Below are 16,870 nucleotides of genomic sequence, written 5' to 3' on the forward strand. Positions count from 1 at the left end.
CCCTCCGAGTCTCCAGAGGTGCCTCAAAATTTTAGTATTGCCTACTAGTTACAGAGTACAATCTTCAACCCTTACGTATTTGTTATTAGTAAATATTTACTGACCACTCGTCAAATGCCTGGTACCATGTTAAACACAGGATACAGTCGCTGAGTAGCGACCCAGCCCTGCTCTTTGAGGTTTCCAGTCTATGGATCCTTACATGGCGAGGGCCTCTTCAACCAGATTCATCTGTTCAGTCTCAGCTTTCCCCGCTTCCCTCACTGCTCCAAATTCTTTTCTGCAGCCACACTACACTATTTACTGTTCCAGATCCATCCATTTGTCTTTTTCCCCCCGAAGATGGAGTCTTACTCTGTTACCCAGGCTGGAGTACAGTGGCGCGATCTCAGCTCACTGCAGCCTCCATCTCCCAGGTTCATGTGATTCTCCTGCTTCAGCCTCCTGAGTAGCTGGGACTACAGGCGCATGCTACCACACCCAGCTAATTTTTGTATTATTATTTTTTTTGAGACGGAGTTTCCCTTTTGTTGCCCAGGCTGGAATGCAATGGCATGATCTCAGTTCATTGCAACCTCCACCTCCCAAGTTCAAGCGATTCTCCTGCCTTAGCCTCCTGAGTAGCTGGCATTACAGGCATGTGCCACCACGCCTAGCTAATTTTGTATTTTTAGTAGAGATGAGGTTTCTCCATGTTGGTCAGGCTGGTCTCGAACTCCTGACCTCACATGATCTGCCCACCTCGGCCTCCCAAAGTGCTGGGATCACAGGCGTGAGCCACTGCACCCGTCCCATCCATGCGTCTTAAAGTGTAGTTTGTAGGTGTGAATCAGAATCTCTGGGCTTGGAGCTGAGAAAGCTGAATTTGTAACATGCGTCCCCACGCAATTCTAATTACTTACCCTACATGTGCTTTCACATCAGCATAACATGGTTCATGCAGTTCCCTCCACCAGGACCTACTTCCTCCATCTACTCTCTTCTCTCCAAATTCCCTGGTTTACACAACAAACTCCTCAAGGTCAGCTCTTTTCTTTAACCTTTTTTGATCATTCTTCCTGTGCCTACAGAAATCCCAACTCTTAACTGATTTAAAGAGTGAAATAATTTATCATCTTATATAACAAAGTCCAGAGGTAGGACAGACGTCAGATCGATTAGTACAGGAGCTTGCAATGTCATCAAATACCTAGATTCTTTCTTCTTTCCACTTTACGATCTATAGTAAAACTTCATCTTCAAGCTGATAGCAAATGGCCACAGCAGTTCCCACAATAACATTCAGTCATTGCAGTGTTCAGAGGAACAGGAGAGGCTCTTTCTTAGGAACAAATGGACATCTCACAGACCAGAATTTGGTGCCATGTCCATTTCTTTTTCTTTTTCTTTTTCTTTTTTTTTTTTTGAGACAGAGTCTTGCTCTGTTGCCCAGGCTGGATTATAGTGGTGCAATCTTGGCTCACTACAACCTCCGCCTCCCGGGTTCAAGCGATTCTCCTGCCTCAGCCTCCCGAGTAGCTGGGACTACAGGTGCACACCACCACACCCGGCTAATTTTTGTATTTTAGTAGAGACAAGGTTTCCACCAGGATGGTCTCGAACTCTGACCTCAGGTAATCCACCCACCTCGGCCTTCCAAAGTGCTGAGATTACAGGCGTAAGCCGCTGCACCCAGCCCCATGTCCATTTCTAAGCCAGTCTCTGGCAAAGGGACTGGGATTCCCAGGATTGTCTTAGACGAATCATCTGGGGTAGAAGGTTTAACTTGGAGGTTAACCACAATGACTCTTGTGTTCCCCAATCCAAAACCTGTCCATTGTTCTCCATTTCCAGTGCTGCCACCTTGTCCTTACCCTCATGACCTTATATTCTAGTGGTGTATATGTGTATGTAAATACCATGAAGAAGATACCATGGGGAAATGAAATAGAGAGTGACACAGAGGTGGGCAGTTGGTGGCAGGAAATCTGGAATCTCTTGATGAGGTGACATTTGAACTTAGACCTGTGTGATGATAAGAAGCCAATCATGCAAATACATAAAGCGGAAGTCCTAAAGGCAAGCTAGGAAGCTGAGGAAGGAGAGTTTGAGCTTATAGTGTGCCAAGATCATACCTGTGAATAGCCACGCACCAGCTGGGCAACATAGTGCAACCCCATCTCTTAAAAAAAATTGAATTACATTAACTGTGCTTTCTAAAGTCCTGACACAGAGGAAACAGCAGATGAAAAAGTCCTGAAGTGGGAATATCTTTGATGTGTTTATTGTCTGTCTCTTCCATGAAGTAAAAGCTCTATGAATACAGGTACCTTGCCTGTCTGGCTCACCTCTATGTTCCCAAGGTCCTGTCTGGCACAGTAGAAAGATGGAAAGAGTGCCTGGGATATTTTAGGCATACAGTAAATATTTATTGAATGAATAAATGAGTCTCCCACAAGCAGAACAGATTGTTCCTTCTTAAGAGTTCCCATAGTACTGTATATTATACCTTAATTTGGACACCTGCACATTGTATATTTTGTATACATCTCTGCCTTCCTCTGCTGTGAGCTCCTTAAGAATAGATAGGGGCCCACACATAATGCATCTTTGTTTTCCCATTATCAACACAATATTAATCTCATTGTAATCCCTCTGGTGAATGAGAGTTGAACATTCAGCGTACATATTAAAAGGAACTTTATGTGAAAATATACTTGAGTAGGTAGTATGTTTTTCAATGTCTTTTTGTTTAACCTAAGAATTCACAGCAATCTAGAACTTCCAGGAAAAAATTATTAAGGAAAATTAGTGGTCTGTAGAAAAAAGAGTTTGCCCGCCAGTTGCAGTGGCTCATGCCTGCAATCCCAGCAGTTTGGGAGGCCGAGGCAGGCAGATCACGAGGTCAGGAGGTCGAGACCATCCTGGCTAACACGGTGAAACCCCATCTCTACTAAAAAATACAAAAAATTAGCCGAGCATGGTGGCGGGTACCTGTAGTCCCAGCTACCTGGGAGGCTGAGGCAGGAGATTGGCGTGAACCCAGGAGGCGGAGGTTGCAGTGAGCCAAGATCACGCCACTGCACTTCAGCCTGGGCCACAGAGCGAGACTCCATCTCAAGAAAAAAAAGAAAAAAGAGTTTGCCGTTACCTTATATGGCTTAAGTTCTTATCTTGTAGAGTTGTGTTATATACTTCAGCCAAAGTCTTAGGGGACCAACAGTTGTGATCATAAGAATGTCACTTATCTGGGGCTAGTGCAGTGGCTCACACCTGTAATCCTAGCAAGTTGGGAGGCCAAGGCAGGAGGATCACTTGAGGCCAGGAGTTCAAGATCAGTCTGGGCAACACAGTAGGACCCTGTCTCCACAAGAAATTTAAAAATTAGCCAAACACAGTGGCATATGCCTGTAGTCTCAGCTACCCAGGAGGCTGAGGCGGGAGCGGCTTGGGCCCAGAAATTCAAAGTTACAGTGAGCTACAATCATGCCACTGTACTCCAACCTGGGCAACAAAATGAAACCTGTCTCTTAGAAGAAGAACATTGCTTATCTAGAGACAATGTTCTTTTTGTTTGTTTTTGAGATGAGGTCTCACTCTGTTGCCCAAGCTGGAGTGCAGTGGCATGATCATCTGCTTTTTCATCTGCTGTTTCCTCTGCACCAGGACATTACACCAAGGTTACATCTCTAAATATGCTTCATAACACAAACTGTATGTCTGCTGGAATTGCATATGTGCAGTTGCAGTCCTAATATAGTTACACTTATGAAATGGATACCTGATCCACAACAGACACCATTACTGTTTCTGTATCTATTAATAATACCAAAAGCAATATTTATAAATGAAATAATATATTGTTTACTTAATAAAAATATAAAGAACATTAGCTATTTGCTAGTGTCAAAAAGAAGGGTGGCAGTTGTAACTGTGCCCTGTCCCTTTAATGGAAAAAGCCAAATAATTTTAAAATGAAAGCCTTGCACCATCGATGCCAGCAAACTTATATAAATGTTGTTTTCATAAAATAAAAATAAATTTAAAATGCTCATTAACAGCATGAGACAGTGAGTAGAACAAAGCAGCTACTGAGTGTATTACTCCACACATCATAAAAACACAAGAGAGTTCTGTGTTAGGGGTGTATTAACATTGCTTTTAAACTTTAGTGAGGCTGGCTGGGTGCTGTGGCTTACACCTGTAATCCCAGCACTTTGGGAAGCCGAGGCAGGTGGATCTCCTGAGGTCAAGAGTTTAAGACCAGCCTGGCCAATATGGTGAAACCCTGTCTCTACTAAAAATACAAAAAAATTAGCTGGGCAAGGTGGCGTGCCCCTGTAGTCAAAGCTACTTGGGAGGCTGAGGCAGGAGAATTGCTTGAACTCAGGAGCTGGAGGTTGTAGTGAGCCAAGATCGGACCACTGCACTCCAGCCTGGGTGATAGAGTTAAAGTCCGTCTCAAAAAAAAAAAAAGAAAATTAAACTTTAGTGAGGTATCTGGGGGAATATGAGCTTATAGAACCTAGGTAATCCATTCCTAGATGGATTATATTTATAGTTATGCAGTCTAGAGTTCATATCTTGTCAAATCATGTGGCCTTGGGAGTGTTACATCCTTTTTTTTTTTTTTTTTTTTTGAGACAGAGTCTCGCTTTGTTGCCCAGGCTGGAGCGCAGTGGTGTGATCTTGGCTCACTGCAAGCTCCACCTCCCGGATTCACGCCATTCTCCTGCCTCCGCCTCCCGAGTAGCTGGGACTACAGGCGTCCACCACCACGCCCAGCTAATTTTTTGTATTTTTAGTAGAGATGGGGTTTCACCATGTTAGCCAGGATGGGGATGGTCTCGATCTGCTGACCTCATGATCTGCCCGCCTCGGACTCCCAAAGTGCTGGGATTACAGGCATGAGCCACCGCACCCGGCATTACATTAATTCTTTAAGCCTGTTTGCTCACCTGAAAATGAAGCTGGTAATTCCTGCCTTGTGTGGTCATTATGAGCATTAAATGAAATAACACATGTACATAGCATTAGCATATAGCATTTCTGTGTAATACAGCACATACAAAATAGTCCGTAGTTTGGTGACATGCTTTTTTCACTTAACTGTCTATCACGAACATTTTCCATATTAATAGATCTGTATCAACATCATTTTAAAGGCTATCTGATGCTAATTTCGAGGTAATATGTACTATAATTCACCCTGGAGTAGCCTCTGGCAGAGCGACTGTAGCATAGGCATTTCTGTAGGAGTGTGCTGTTTCCTGTTGACTGCACTCCTCACTGCCCTAGTGCTTCTGATTCTTCTAGGTGTTAACGGTTTGAGGATGCTGGGGATTCTCCATGATGCAGTTGTGTTTCTCATTGAGCAGCTTTCTGGTGCCAAGCACTGTCGAAATTACAAATTCCGTTTCCACAAGCCAGAGGAGGCCAATGAACCCCCCTTGAACCCTCATGGCTCAGCCAGGGCTGAAGTCCACCTCAGGCAAGTTCCCTTCTTTTCTGTCAGCAGTTTTGGATCTCGGTTTTCTTATCTCATGACACAGTCGTCTTCCCACATACCCTTTGAGATTTCCAGTGTTAATGCCATCGTCCTTTACTGCTTTATTAAAGCATTTCTCTAAATGCTTTTTCATCTTTTGGCCCCAGGAAGTCAGCATTTGACATGTTTAACTTCCTGGCTTCTAAACATCGTCAGCCTCCTGAATACAACCCCAATGATGAAGAAGAGGAGGAGGTACAGCTGAAGTCAGCTCGGTAAGTCTTGAGTGGGGAGCAGTCATTAGAAACTGCTTTCCCTGTCCTCTAGCTGGTCAGGGCACTATGTAGGAATGTGTTTGCATCAGAATTTCCTGGATAAGATTTAAGAAGACTGAAATCCATTTGTGTTGAAGTAGCAGTAGGTGCCCAGTAAGGAGTGAGGAATATAAGGTACAGAGGAGAAATTCAAAGAACTGTAAGATGCATATTTTCTTTAATGACAGTATACTCTGTCAGCTTTGGTTGTACTACCATAGTCGTCATGGTCAGAAAGTACTATATATACTAAAAATGGGGCCCATTGGCCAGGCGTGGTGGCTCATGCCTGTAATTCCAGCACTTTGGAAGGCTGAGGCGGACAGATCACAAGGTTAGGAGTTCAAGACCAGCCTGACCAACATAGTGAAACCCCGTCTCTACTGAAAATACAAAAATTAGCCCGGCATGGTGGCGTGCGCCTATAGTCCCAGCTACTCAGCAGGCTGAGGCAAGAGAATCGCTTGAACCCAGGAGGTGGAAGTTACAGTGAGCTGAGGTTGCGCCACTGGACTCCAGTCTCGGTGACAGAGCAAAACTCCCATCTCAAAAAAAAATGGGGTTCATTTTATAAGGCACTTACTCAGTTTGGCATTGAACAAAGAGTGTACTAATTTTCTCTAGGAACCTTCAGTTCAAGACTCAAAACATTATTTCCTGAAGAAAATTCGTTAATAGTATATCTTATCTCTTAGGAGGGCAACTAGCATGGATCTGCCAATGCCCATGCGTTTCCGGCACTTAAAAAAGACTTCTAAGGAGGCAGTTGGTGTCTACAGGTATGGCTAAAATTCTAGAAAGAACTATAGAAAACGAATGCAGTTTTTCAAAATCAAAGTAGACCAAATGCTGAAGTGACCTTCCTCAGTAAGTGAGGATTTTACGGATACTGTTTATTGACCCTCATATCCTGGGATCCTGCACCTGCTTGTGTTGAACAAGGACTTTAACACAATAAGCATTAAAACATTGCTGCTTCCAGTGGGTTGCAGAATGGAAATACCTTTTATCTTTGGCCATTTGTTAGAACAATATACACAAATCAAGGGTCCATATTTTTATTTTCTCAAGTATATGTCCCTCCTGAGGAAATAACAGACCAGGAGAACTTATTCATGTATTCATGCACTTAACCTTACTTGCAAAATGTATGTCTGACCTCTTTTCCATCTTTGTCCTAGGTCTCCCATCCACGGCCGGGGTCTTTTCTGTAAGAGAAACATTGATGCAGGTGAGATGGTAATTGAGTATGCCGGCAACGTCATCCGCTCCATCCAGACTGACAAGCGGGAAAAGTATTACGACAGCAAGGTAAGTCTCCCACTTGCACTCACCCAGTTCTTTTGTTTTGCTGTAGAAAGGGACCAGTATGATCCCTGGATCCCAAAAGAAATAGTGTATGCTATCAATTCAAAGACGCTAATTAAAAAAACAAAAAACTGAAATTCGTGAGGGGCCCAGTAAAAATACAGAATCCACTCTGAGGATTAGCATAGAAAGTTACTCTTAGAGATCTATCTCAGTGGCTCCTGGTATCAGAAGCAAATAGCTATTCAAGTTTTAGGTTTCTGTTTCCTGCAGAGACATTAGAAAAAGTGGCCTGTAATCTAGGAACTCCTCATGGAAGCATCTTGAAAGATAGGTACTGGGAGAAATCTGGGAATTTTACTAGAAGAAACTTTATCAGCAGCTATAGGTAATATCAAGAGAAGATTGGGAAATGTTCTTAAACCTGAGTTTATAAGAAATGACAAGTTCTTCTCCTTTCTCCTGCATGTACAGGGCATTGGTTGCTATATGTTCCGAATTGATGACTCAGAGGTAGTGGATGCCACCATGCATGGAAATGCTGCACGCTTCATCAATCACTCGTGTGAGCCCAACTGCTATTCTCGGGTCATCAATATTGATGGGCAGAAGCACATCGTCATCTTTGCCATGCGTAAGATCTACCGAGGAGAGGAACTTACTTATGACTATAAGTTCCCCATTGAGGATGCCAGCAACAAGCTGCCCTGCAACTGTGGCGCCAAGAAATGCCGGAAGTTCCTAAACTGAAGCTGCTCTTCTCCCCCAGTGTTGGAGTGCAAGGACGTGGGGCCATCCGAAGCAACGCTGAAGGCCTTTTCCAGCAGCTGGGAGCTCCCGGATTGAGTGGGCACAGCTGAGGGGCCTCTGTGATGGCTGAGCTCTCTTATGTCCTATACTCACATGTGATCATAGTCCCGGAGAGAGAGTTGAGGTCTCGAAGAAAGATCCATGATCGGCTTTCTCCTGGGGCCCCTCCAATTGTTTACCGTTAGAAAGTGGGAATGGGGTCCCTAGCAGACTTGCCTGGAAGGAGCCTGTTATAGAGGGTTGGTTATGTTGGGAGATTGGGCCTGAATATCTCCACAGAAATAAGTTGCCATCCTCAAGTTGGCCCTTTCCCAAGCACTGTAAGTGAGTGGGTCAGGCAAGGCCCCAAATGGAGGGTTGGTTGGATTCCTGACAGTTTGCCAGCCAGGCCCCACCTACGGCGTCTGTCGAACAAACAGAGGTCTGGTGGTTTTCCCTACTATCCTCCCACTTGAGAGTTCACTTCTGGTTGGGAGACAGGATTCCTAGCACCTCTGGTGTCAAAAGGCTGTCATGGGGTTGTGCCAATTAATTACCAAACATTGAGCCTGTAGGCTTTGAGTGGGAGTGTTGTCCCCAGGAGCCTTATCTCAGCCAATTACCTTTCTTGACAGTAGGAGCGGCTTCCCTCTCCCATTCCCTCTCTTCACTCCCTTTTCTTCCTTTCCCCTGTCTTCATCCCACTGCTTTCCCATGCTTCTTTCTGGGTTGTAGGGGAGACTGACTGCCTGCTCAAGGACACTCCCTGCTGGGCATAGGATGTGCCTGCAAAAAGTTCCCTGAGCCTGTAAGCACTCCAGGTGGGGAAGTGGACAGGAGCCATTGGTCATAACCAGACAGAATTTGGAAAAGTTTTCATAAAGCTCCACGGAGAGTTTTAAAGAAACATAAGTAGCATGATTTTTTAGGAGATGAAAAAGATGATTTAAATAGGATTTAAATCATGCGACAACCAGAGTATCACAGCCAGGATGACCCCTGGGTCCCATTCCTAAGACATGGTTACTTTATTTTCCCCTTGTTAAGACATAGGAAGACTTAATTTTTAAATGGTCAGTGTCCAGTTGAAGGCAGAACACTAATCAGATTTCAAGGCCCACAACTTGGGGACTAGACCACCTTGTGTTGAGGGAACTCTGCCACCTGCGTGCAACCCATGGCTAAAGTAAATTCAATGACACTACTGCCCTGATTACTCCTTAGGATGTGGTCACAACAGCATCAAATGTTTCTTCTCTTCCTTTCCCCAAGACAGTGCCCTGAACCTGTTAAATTAAGTCATTGGATTTTACTCTGTTCTGTTTACAGTTGACTATTTAAGGTTTTATAAATGTAAATATATTTTGTATATTTTTCTATGAGAAGCACTTCATAGGGAGAAGCACTTATGACAAGGCTATTTTTTAAACCGCGGTATTATCCTAATTTAAAAGAAGATCGGTTTTTAATAATTTTTTATTTTCATAGGATGAAGTTAGAGAAAATATTCAGCTGTACACACAAAGTCTGGTTTTTCCTGCCCAACTTCCCCCTGGAAGGTGTACTTTTTGTTGTTTAATGTGTAGCTTGTTTGTGCCCTGTTGCCATAAATGTTTCCTGGGTTTGCTCTTCGACAATAAATGGAGAAGGAAGGTCACCCAACTCCATTGGGCCACTCCCCTCCTTCCCCTATTGAAGCTCCTCAAAAGGCTACAGTAATATCTTGATACAACAGTTTCTCTTCTTCTTTCCCGCCTCTCTCCTTTCCGGCGCGACTTCCAGAGTGGTGAGAGACGGCAATCTTTTACATTTCCCTCATCTTTCTTACTTCAGAGTTAGCAAACAACAAGTTGAATGGCAACTTGACATTTTCCATCGCCATCTGCCTCACAGGCCACTTTTCCCTTTCCCTCTGCCCACCAAGGCCTCGTATCTGCAGAGAACCCATTGATCACCTTGTGCCCTCTTTTGGGGCAGCCCGTTGAAACTGAAGCACAGTCTGACCACTCACGATAAAGCAGATTTTTCTCTGCCTCTGCCACAAGGTTTCAGAGTAGTGTAGTCCAAGTAGAGGGTGGGGCACCCTTTTCTCGCCGCAAGAAGCCCATTCCTATGGAAGTCTAGCAAAGCAATACGACTCAGCCCAGCACTCTCTGCCCCAGGACTCATGGCTCTGCTGTGCCTTCCATCCTGGGCTCCCTTCTCTCCCGTGACCTTAAGAACTTTGTCTGGTGGCTTTGCTGGAACATTGTCACTGTTTTCACTGTCATGCAGGGAGCCCAGCACTGTGGCCAGGATGGCAGAGACTTCCTTGTCATCATGGAGAAGTGCCAGCAGGGGACTGGGGAAAGCACTCTACCCAGACCTCACCTCCCTTCCTCCTTTCGCCCATGAACAAGATGTAGTGGCCCTAGGGGTTCCACTAGTGTCTGCTTTCCTTTATTATTGCACTGTGTGAGGTTTTTTTGTAAATCCTTGTATTCCTATTTTTTTTAAAGAAAAAAAAACTTAAGCTGCATTTGTTACTGAAATGATTAATGCACTGATGGGTCCTGAATTCACCTTGAGAAAGACCCAAAGGCCAGTCAGGGGGTGGGGGGAACTCAGCTAAATAGACCTAGTTACTGCCCTGCTAGGCCATGCTGTACTGTGAGCCCCCTCCTCACTCTCTTTCTACCAACCCTAAACCCTGAGGACAGGGGAGGAACCCACAGCTTCCTTCTCCTGCCAGCTGCAGATGGTTTGCCTTGCCTTTCCACCCCCTAATTGTCAACCACAAAAATGAGAAATTCCTCTTCTAGCTCAGCCTTGAGTCCATTGCCAAATTTTCAGCACACCTGCCAGCAACTTGGGGGATAAGCGAAGGTTTCCCTGCAAGAGGGAAAGAAGGCAAAAATGGCATAGCTATCTCCAAAACACATCTGAGTTCATTTCAAAAGTGACCAAGGGAATCTCCGCACAAAAGTGCAGATTGAGGAACTGTGGTGGGTCATTCCCAAGAATCCCCCAAGGGGCATCCCAAATCCCTAAGGAGTAACAGCTGCGAACCTGGTCAGTTCTCAGTGAGAGCCAGCTCACTTACAGCTTTGCTGCTAGAACCTGTTGTGGCTGCATTTCCTGGTGGCCAGTGACAACTGTGTAACCAGAATAGCTGCATGGCGCTGACCCTTTGGCCGGAACTTGGTCTCTTGGCTCCCTCCTTGGCCACCCACCACCTCTCGCACAGCCCCTCTGTTTTTAGACCAATAATAAGAATTAAGGGGGAAGCCCTGGCAGCTATACGTTTTCAACCAGACTCCTTTGCCGGGACCCAGCCCGCCACCCTGCTCGCCTCTGTCAAACGCCCGGCCAATGCAGTGAGCACCATGTAGCTCCCTTGATTAAAAAAAAAAAAAAAAAAAAGGAAAAAAAATACAACACACACACAAAAATAAAAATAAAAAAATCTTCTAATGAATGTATCTTTCTAAAGGACTGACGTTCAATCAAATATCTGAAAATACTAAAGGTCAAAACCTTGTCAGATGTTAACTTTTAAGTTTGGTTTGGGATTTTTTGTTTTAAATAGAAATCAAGTTGTTTTTGTTTTTAAGGAAAAGCGGGTCATTGCAAAGGGCTGGGTGTAATTTTATGTTTCATTTCCTTCATTTTAAAGCAATACAAGGTTATTGAGCAGATGGTTCTGTGCCGAATCATGAATGCTAGTCAAGTCACACACTCTGGAAACTTGCAACTTTTTGTTTGTTTTGGTTTTCAAATAAATATAAATATGATATATATAGGAACTAATATAGTAATGCACCATGTAACAAAGCCTAGTTCAGTCCATGGCTTTTAATTCTCTTAACACTATAGATAAGGATTGTGTTACAGTTGCTAGTAGCGGCAGGAAGATGTCAGGCTCACTTTCCTCTGATTCCCGAAATGGGGGGAACCTCTAACCATAAAGGAATGGTAGAATAGTCCATTCCTCGGATCAGAGAAAAATGCAGACATGGTGTCACCTGGATTGTTTTCTGCCCATGAATGTTGCCAGTCAGTACCTGTCCTCCTTGTTGCTCTATTTTTGGTTATGAATGTTGGGGTTACCACCTGCATTTAGGGGAAAATTGTGTTCTGTGCTTTCCTGGTATCTTGTTCCGAGGTACTCTAGTTCTGTCTTTCAACCAAGAAAATAGAATTGTGGTGTTTCTTTTATTGAACTTTTAACAGTCTCTTTAGTAAATACAGGTAGTTGAATAATTGTTTCAAGAGCTCAACAGATGACAAGCTTCTTTTCTAGAAATAAGACATTTTTTGACAACTTTATCATGTATAACAGATCTGTTTTTTTTTTTCCTTGTGTTCTTCCAAGCTTCTGGTTAGAGAAAAAGAGAAAAAAAAAAAAAAAAAAAGGAAAATGTGTCTAAAGTCCATCAGTGTTAACTCCCTGTGACAGGGATGAAGGAAAATACTTTAATAGTTCAAAAAATAATAATGCTGAAAGCTCTCTACGAAAGACTGAATGTAAAAGTAAAAAGTGTACATAGTTGTAAAAAAAAAGGAGTTTTTAAACATGTTTATTTTCTATGCACTTTTTTTTATTTAAGTGATAGTTTAATTAATAAACATGTCAAGTTTATTGCTGCACATGGTTAAGCTTCCTTTTGGCTTTGGTTGGAGAGGGTGGAGGAAAGGGGGAGGGGACATGGCCTGTGACCTGGTCACAAAGTACCTTCCACAGTCCTTGACTTTAAGGTGGCATCACTAAATCATTCCCTGTCGCCCACCTTCAGGTCCGCTCCACACTGGCTCTCGACTGTATTTTCTTCCTTTATTCATCAGTGATGTATGTTCAAGACCTAATTAATTGTGGATATGAGGCAGGGTCAAGAGCACAAAGGAACAGGGCCTTTACCTTCTACATAGCTCCCCTGTTTTATCCAAGGAGGTCAAGTAGTGATTTTTATCTATTTTCTCCTCAACTGTGAATATAATAAACAAAGCATTTCAGGGAGAAGCTGGAGAGCACCTTCTCTTAGCTGCACTCCACCTTAAGGCTGAAGCTGGATTTGTTTACTGTTTCTCCTGGGGGCAGAGGCAGTTGAGAAGTAACCAAATAGTCTGCCAAGCCAGGGTCAACCCTCCAGGCCACAGGTTGAGCAAATGCTAACGGCCAAGGACCGGGAGACACTCCTCATGAAGGGGTGGTCCTCATCCTTTCAGATCAACTTCCTGCTGGAGGCTCCACCCTCACCACGTCCCTCCCTCTTCTCTCATCCGGAGTCACCTTTTGGGATTTTGGAGTCGGGCACCATGGGGACTCCAAATGATCGGGCAGTGCTGCAGGCCATCTTCAACCCTGACACCCCATTTGGAGACATTGTTGGACTGGACCTCGGAGAGGAAGCAGAAAAGGAAGAACAAAAAGAAGGTGGGCATTTGATCTGAAGTATAGCTCTGCACATAGGCTGGCCTGCTGGCCTCCCGAGGTGGCAGAGGTAGTGGTCTTATAAGGCCCCTTGTTCCATGATTATGATTGAGATTGGAATCAGAGAGGCTGGCTGCTCCTTAGTGCACTGATGGGGGTTTGGTAAGAGACGTCCTGCCAAGAGGAATAACCCGGGGTTTGTCTCTGAATCCATCAGCTCTTAGGCCTCTGAACTTACCACTTAATTAATTGTATGATCCAAACTTAATTGCCAGGTGATGTTAAACTCTCATATTTTTGTCATAACAGAGAACACTACCACCAGAGCGGAGGACTGAGATAAGGCAGGGCATGGTTGCTCAGTTGAGTGGTTCCAATATAGCAAGCACAACTAGGATCCGCTAAACACCCACAAGCCGAGCTCCAAGCGAACTCTTCTGCAGTGAGTGTGTTCACTGCCTTTTCCATTAGTCCCTAATGAAGAAGTTTTTGATATCTTTTGTTTCTGAGGATTAAAGCCTACACCTTACTAACTCAGGCCGAAACGCTGAGGGATACATAAGAAGTGATGTTCATGATCTGGGAATGTCATGGGGGCCTTTGCATAAGAGGCAGTGTAGTCGAGTAAAATGCAGACAGGAGCCAGAATGACCTGGGTTCAAATCCAAGCTCTGCAATGTATGGCCTGTGTGACCTGGAGCAAATGCTTTAACAGATTGAGGAGTTTGGGCTTCATTCTCTTGGCAATGGGGAACCCACCAAAGCCCCTTTCCAGGTCCCTTGGAACTCAGGCAATGCTAGCTCCCAGCTTTAGAGACCTCATCTCCCCCCACCTCAAACACTGCAGCTGACCCCTGCTGTGACCCATTCCCAGTCAGCTCTGTCTCAGATCTCAGAATTCCAAAGCCTGAGGTGACTTTTTCTTCTTGCTACCAACTGCACACCTGGCCCTCCTGGCTCCTTCCCTGGCCCAGATGAAGTTTTCCCTCAAGCACAGCTGGAACAGTCCAAGGCCCTGGAGCTGCAGGGGGTGATGGCAGCAGAGGCTGGGGACCTCAGCACAGCCCTGGAGAGGTTTGGCCAAGCCATCTGCCTGCTGCCTGAGAGGGCTTCAGCCTACAACAACCGTGCCCAGGCCCGGCGACTCCAGGGAGACGTGGCAGGTAAGGGGAGATGCCCTGTATCCTCTGCAAAAGGGCCCACGGGAGGGCCCAGAGCAGAAATGAAGTGGCTGTGGGGCTGGGGTGGCCTTGCTAAACCCCTCTGGAGCCTGTCTTCTTACCTATAAGGTAGGAGATGTATCAAGGGCCCTGCTAATATCATGGGGCTAATGTGAAAATCAGAAGAGACTGCATTCCATTAAGGAACAGTTAATGAGAACCGACTATGTGGCAGTAGGCTGGTGCTGAGGACACTGAGATAAAGGGTATATGGATCGCCAACATTTATACAGCAGTCACTATGTACCAGGCATTAATCACTTTACATATAAACTAGTAAATCAATCCTCACAACAACCCTAAAAAGTAGGTACCATTGTCACCCCCAGTTTATAGATGAAGAAACTGAAGCATGGAGAGGCTAAGTAACTTGCCCACTATCATACAGTCAGGTAGCAGCAGAGCTGAGATGTGAACCAGGTGGTAGGGCTCCAGAGTGTGTGCTCTTAATCCCCACATGATACTGCTCCTCAGAACGCTCCCACTCCAGGGGGCAGAACAGACACATAATTCTGAGACCAGCAAAACAAGTTTGAGAGGGGTCAGCGTGGGACCTGTTCCTGAAGGGTGAGTTTTAAAGCATGAGTAGGAGTTAGTTGGTGAGTGGAGAAGGTACAGTCTGTAGAGGTCCAAAAAGCAGGCACAAGTACAGAGAGCTTCAGGTCTTCAGGCTGGGTGGAGCAGGGAGTGGAGGAGGGATGGAGAGCTGAGCCTAGAGCCGTGGGCAAGGGCCTGATGAACAGCTTGGGAGTATTAGGCTGAGACTGCACTGTCTTGAAAACAGGGGGGTTCACTCAAGGATTTTAACAGGAGAGTGACTGGATCAAACTCCTGCTGCATTCAGGTTATTCTAATTAAGTGGAAACAATGGGACCACACTGGGGACCAAAGATGAGGCTAATGTGAAGGTGTAAACCACGGAAACCTAGTACTACTTGACTGTTAGGAGCCGTGGTGACGCAGGTGCTCCCAGAACCAGCAATGCCAGGCTAGGGAGTTTTGAGCCCACTCCAAGAACAATGGGAACCTCCCAAGAGCCCCTTTCCAGGCTTATCTGCCCCAGATCGCTGGAGACAGCCTGCAGACGAAAACCCCAGAGAGATGCAGAGGTGCTTCCAACTAGAGATTCCTCCAGACCAGCTCCTCTGAGGGAAACCAAGGAGTACTGCAATCTGAGCGCTTCTCCGGAGGCTCAGGCTCTTTGGGAGACTAGAGAACATGAGTGAATTGAAGCAGAGCCCGAAAGAAGCCAGCCTGATGGACTTAAGAAGGTGGCTGGCTGCCTGAGGTTCTGAGTTCAGAGTTCTGAGGCCCAACTCAAGTATTTTATGAGAATAATAAAACTAAAAACGATGCAGGCCAGCTCTGGCTCCAGGACCAAGGAAATTACATACATGGAGATAACTAAAGAATAACGAAAGGCAATCAGTCCAGGATATAGGAGAGAGAGAATGTGTTCTAAAGCAAGCAATGGAAAAGAGAAAAGGGCCCTCAAAAGGAAAACAATGAGAAACTGTCTTGATTGTACTTGTAAGAAATGATTATGCAGTTAATATTATTTTTTTGAACCCTGACATTCAGAGTCAGTCACCTGGCACATAGTGGATGCTTAATAACAGGTGTGGAATAAATTAGCTGCTACTTGCCCGGGCAGTGGGCCAGACTCATAAACATAGTGACCATTCAGAATCCTGCAACGTTCATGTTTTCGTATATTAGCGGTGGAAAAAAATAGTAACAAGGCGAGACCTGGACTTCAGTCCCAGCTCTGCCACTAAGTGGCCTGGCTGTACAGCCCTGGGCAAGTCCTCTCAACTCTCCCACAGTCTTCGTCTGTGTAATGGGGATAACGATCCGTACCTCTAGCAGGTGCGAGGCGGGTTGTAAATGGCCACGGCCGGGAGCCGCAAGGACCACGGTGATCCGCGCGGCAGCAGGTGGGCTGGGGCTCCGGCAAGGCCGCCCCGGCGGCCGTTGACCCCCGCCCCGCCCGTCTCGTCGGTCCCGCAGGCGCCCTGGAGGACCTGGAACGCGCAGTGGAGCTGAGCGGCGGCCGGGGCCGCGCCGCCCGCCAGAGCTTTGTGCAGCGCGGCCTCCTGGCGCGGCTGCAGTGCCGAGACGACGACGCCCGCAGGGACTTCGAGAGGGCGGCACGGCTGGGCAGCCCCTTCGCGCGGCGCCAGCTGGTGCTGCTCAACCCCTACGCCGCGCTGTGCAACCGCATGCTGGCCGACATGATGGGGCAGCTGCGCCGCCCCCGCGACAGCCGCTGAGCGCGGCTGGCCCGCGCGTCCGTGGGCGAGGGGACGGGAGGGGGCCCTGAACCAATAAAGCCGTCGGGCCTAACCGACTCCGCCTGCTC

At 45.9% G+C, this 16,870-nt stretch overlaps 2 protein-coding genes and 2 long non-coding RNA genes across 12 annotated transcripts in view; 2 read left to right on the forward strand and 2 right to left on the reverse strand.

The window, feature by feature from the left end:
- The window catches only part of LOC117081439, a 45,612-nt gene extending 38,618 nt beyond the window's left edge, over positions 1-6,994 (reverse strand). The window contains exon 1 of one of the 2 annotated variants that reach the window (XR_004436164.1): positions 6,941-6,994. This is a non-coding gene — a long non-coding RNA (uncharacterized LOC117081439). Of the gene's footprint in view, positions 1-6,920 lie in introns of both variants that reach the window. The other variant, XR_004436163.1, reaches the window with a different exon arrangement.
- Positions 1-12,250, forward strand: part of KMT2A (lysine methyltransferase 2A) — a 94,857-nt gene extending 82,607 nt beyond the window's left edge. For 6 of the 8 annotated variants that reach the window (XM_033207326.1, XM_033207325.1, XM_033207327.1 and 3 more), the window contains 5 exons: positions 5,296-5,470; positions 5,635-5,742; positions 6,477-6,560; positions 6,963-7,092; positions 7,564-11,280. In XM_033207326.1, the coding sequence (XP_033063217.1) occupies positions 5,296-5,470; positions 5,635-5,742; positions 6,477-6,560; positions 6,963-7,092; positions 7,564-7,839 (773 nt within the window). In that variant the 3' untranslated portion in view covers positions 7,840-11,280. Of the gene's footprint in view, positions 1-5,295; positions 5,471-5,634; positions 5,743-6,476; positions 6,561-6,962; positions 7,093-7,563 lie in introns of all 8 variants that reach the window. The other 2 variants (XM_033207328.1, XM_033207329.1) reach the window with 1 other exon arrangement.
- On the reverse strand, positions 11,019-16,481 carry LOC117081441. Its single transcript, XR_004436166.1, has 2 exons — positions 16,369-16,481; positions 11,019-12,719 (listed from the first exon to the last, which is right to left on the reverse strand). It is a non-coding gene; the product is annotated as an uncharacterized LOC117081441 (long non-coding RNA).
- Positions 12,706-16,858, forward strand: TTC36 (tetratricopeptide repeat domain 36). Its single transcript, XM_033207352.1, has 3 exons — positions 12,706-13,291; positions 14,263-14,451; positions 16,519-16,858. Exons 1-3 carry the CDS (start codon positions 13,024-13,026, stop codon positions 16,779-16,781), a joined length of 720 nt encoding a protein of 239 aa, XP_033063243.1. The 5' UTR covers positions 12,706-13,023; the 3' UTR covers positions 16,782-16,858.
- Positions 16,859-16,870: the final 12 nt, after the last annotated feature.

Source organism: Trachypithecus francoisi, unplaced genomic scaffold (assembly GCF_009764315.1).
Source record: "Trachypithecus francoisi isolate TF-2019V2 unplaced genomic scaffold, Tfra_2.0 Lachesis_group8, whole genome shotgun sequence".
Taxonomy (NCBI): domain Eukaryota; kingdom Metazoa; phylum Chordata; class Mammalia; order Primates; family Cercopithecidae; genus Trachypithecus; species Trachypithecus francoisi.

Bases quoted from the DNA above. Each gene is read 5' to 3' on its own strand.
- TTC36 (XM_033207352.1), top strand. From the start codon at position 13,024: ATGCTAACGGCCAAGGACCGGGAGACACTCCTCATGAAGGGGTGGTCC. The intron at 13,292-14,262 runs GTGGGCATTTGA...TCCCTGGCCCAG, and splicing joins AAAGGAAGAACAAAAAGAAG to ATGAAGTTTTCCCTCAAGCA. The intron at 14,452-16,518 runs GTAAGGGGAGAT...TCGGTCCCGCAG, and splicing joins ACTCCAGGGAGACGTGGCAG to GCGCCCTGGAGGACCTGGAA.